The sequence below is a fragment of the Geospiza fortis genome, unplaced genomic scaffold (assembly GCF_000277835.1).
Source record: "Geospiza fortis unplaced genomic scaffold, GeoFor_1.0 scaffold992, whole genome shotgun sequence".
Classification (NCBI taxonomy): Eukaryota; Metazoa; Chordata; class Aves; order Passeriformes; family Thraupidae; genus Geospiza; species Geospiza fortis.
The window spans coordinates 15,583-16,557 of record NW_005054625.1 but is presented as its reverse complement, the minus strand read 5'-3'; the positions used below and the strand labels follow the sequence as shown (position 1 = coordinate 16,557).

Below are 975 nucleotides of genomic sequence, written 5' to 3'. Positions count from 1 at the left end.
CCCCCCCCCGCTTGCAGCCCCCCCAGAACACCCCGGAGCCACGGCCGGGGGTGCCCCGTGTCCCCTCCTGGCCCGGTGACCCCCGGCTGTGTCCCCAGACCGAGCACGTGCCCCCGTACGACGTGGTGCCCTCCATGCGCCCCATCATCCTCGTGGGGCCCTCCCTGAAGGGCTACGAGGTGAGCAGGGGGTGGGGGGCGCTCGAGGGGTTTGGGGGAGCCCAACCCTGCATTGTCCCCGTGTCCCTGCTGTCCCTGGTGTCCCTGTGTCCCTGCCCAGGTGACAGACATGATGCAGAAGGCGCTGTTCGACTTCCTGAAGCATCGCTTCGATGGCCGGTGAGGGGGGCATGGCCGGGGACCCCTGAGCCCATAGAGGGACCCCAAAATCCACCCCTGAACCCATAGAGGGACCCCTGGACCCATAGAGGGACCCCTAAATCCATTTGGGGGCCCCTAAATCCATGGAGGAACCCCTAAACTCACAAGGGAAGCCCTAAACCCATAGAGGGACCTCTAAACTCATGGAGACCCCTAACCCCATAGAGGGACTGGATGTGGGGTGACAGCAGGGGGGGGACAGTGGGGTCTGGGGGTGACACTGGGGTCCTGGGGGTGGCTGTGAGATGTCAATGGGTTCTCAGGGTGGCTGTGGCTGTGGGGTGTCATTGGGGTCCCGGGGGTGGCTGTGGGGTGACCATGGCCGCGGGGTGTCCCCTCTGTGTCCCCAGGATCTCCATCACGCGGGTCACAGCCGACATCTCCCTGGCCAAGCGCTCCGTGCTCAACAACCCCAGCAAGCACACCATCATCGAGCGCTCCAGCACCCGCTCCAGCCTGGGTACCGCCCCCCCGGGACCCCCAAAACCCACCCGGAACTCCCCCAAACACCCCCCGGACACCCCAAACACCCCGGACACCCCAAACACCCCCCGGACATCCCACACCACCCGTGGTCCGTGGGACCCCCCCCAAC

The 975-nt window shown here is 66.6% G+C and overlaps 1 protein-coding gene across 1 annotated transcript in view; it reads left to right on the top strand.

Annotated features, from left to right (window-relative positions):
• Positions 1 to 975, top strand: part of CACNB1 (calcium voltage-gated channel auxiliary subunit beta 1) — a gene marked incomplete at its 5' end in the record, with an annotated part of 7,586 nt that overhangs the window by 3,897 nt on the left and 2,714 nt on the right. Inside the window, 3 exons of the mRNA XM_031064754.1 lie at positions 99 to 179; positions 280 to 338; positions 731 to 840. Of these exons, the coding sequence (XP_030920614.1) occupies positions 99 to 179; positions 280 to 338; positions 731 to 840 (250 nt within the window). The remainder of the gene's footprint in view (positions 1 to 98; positions 180 to 279; positions 339 to 730; positions 841 to 975) is intronic.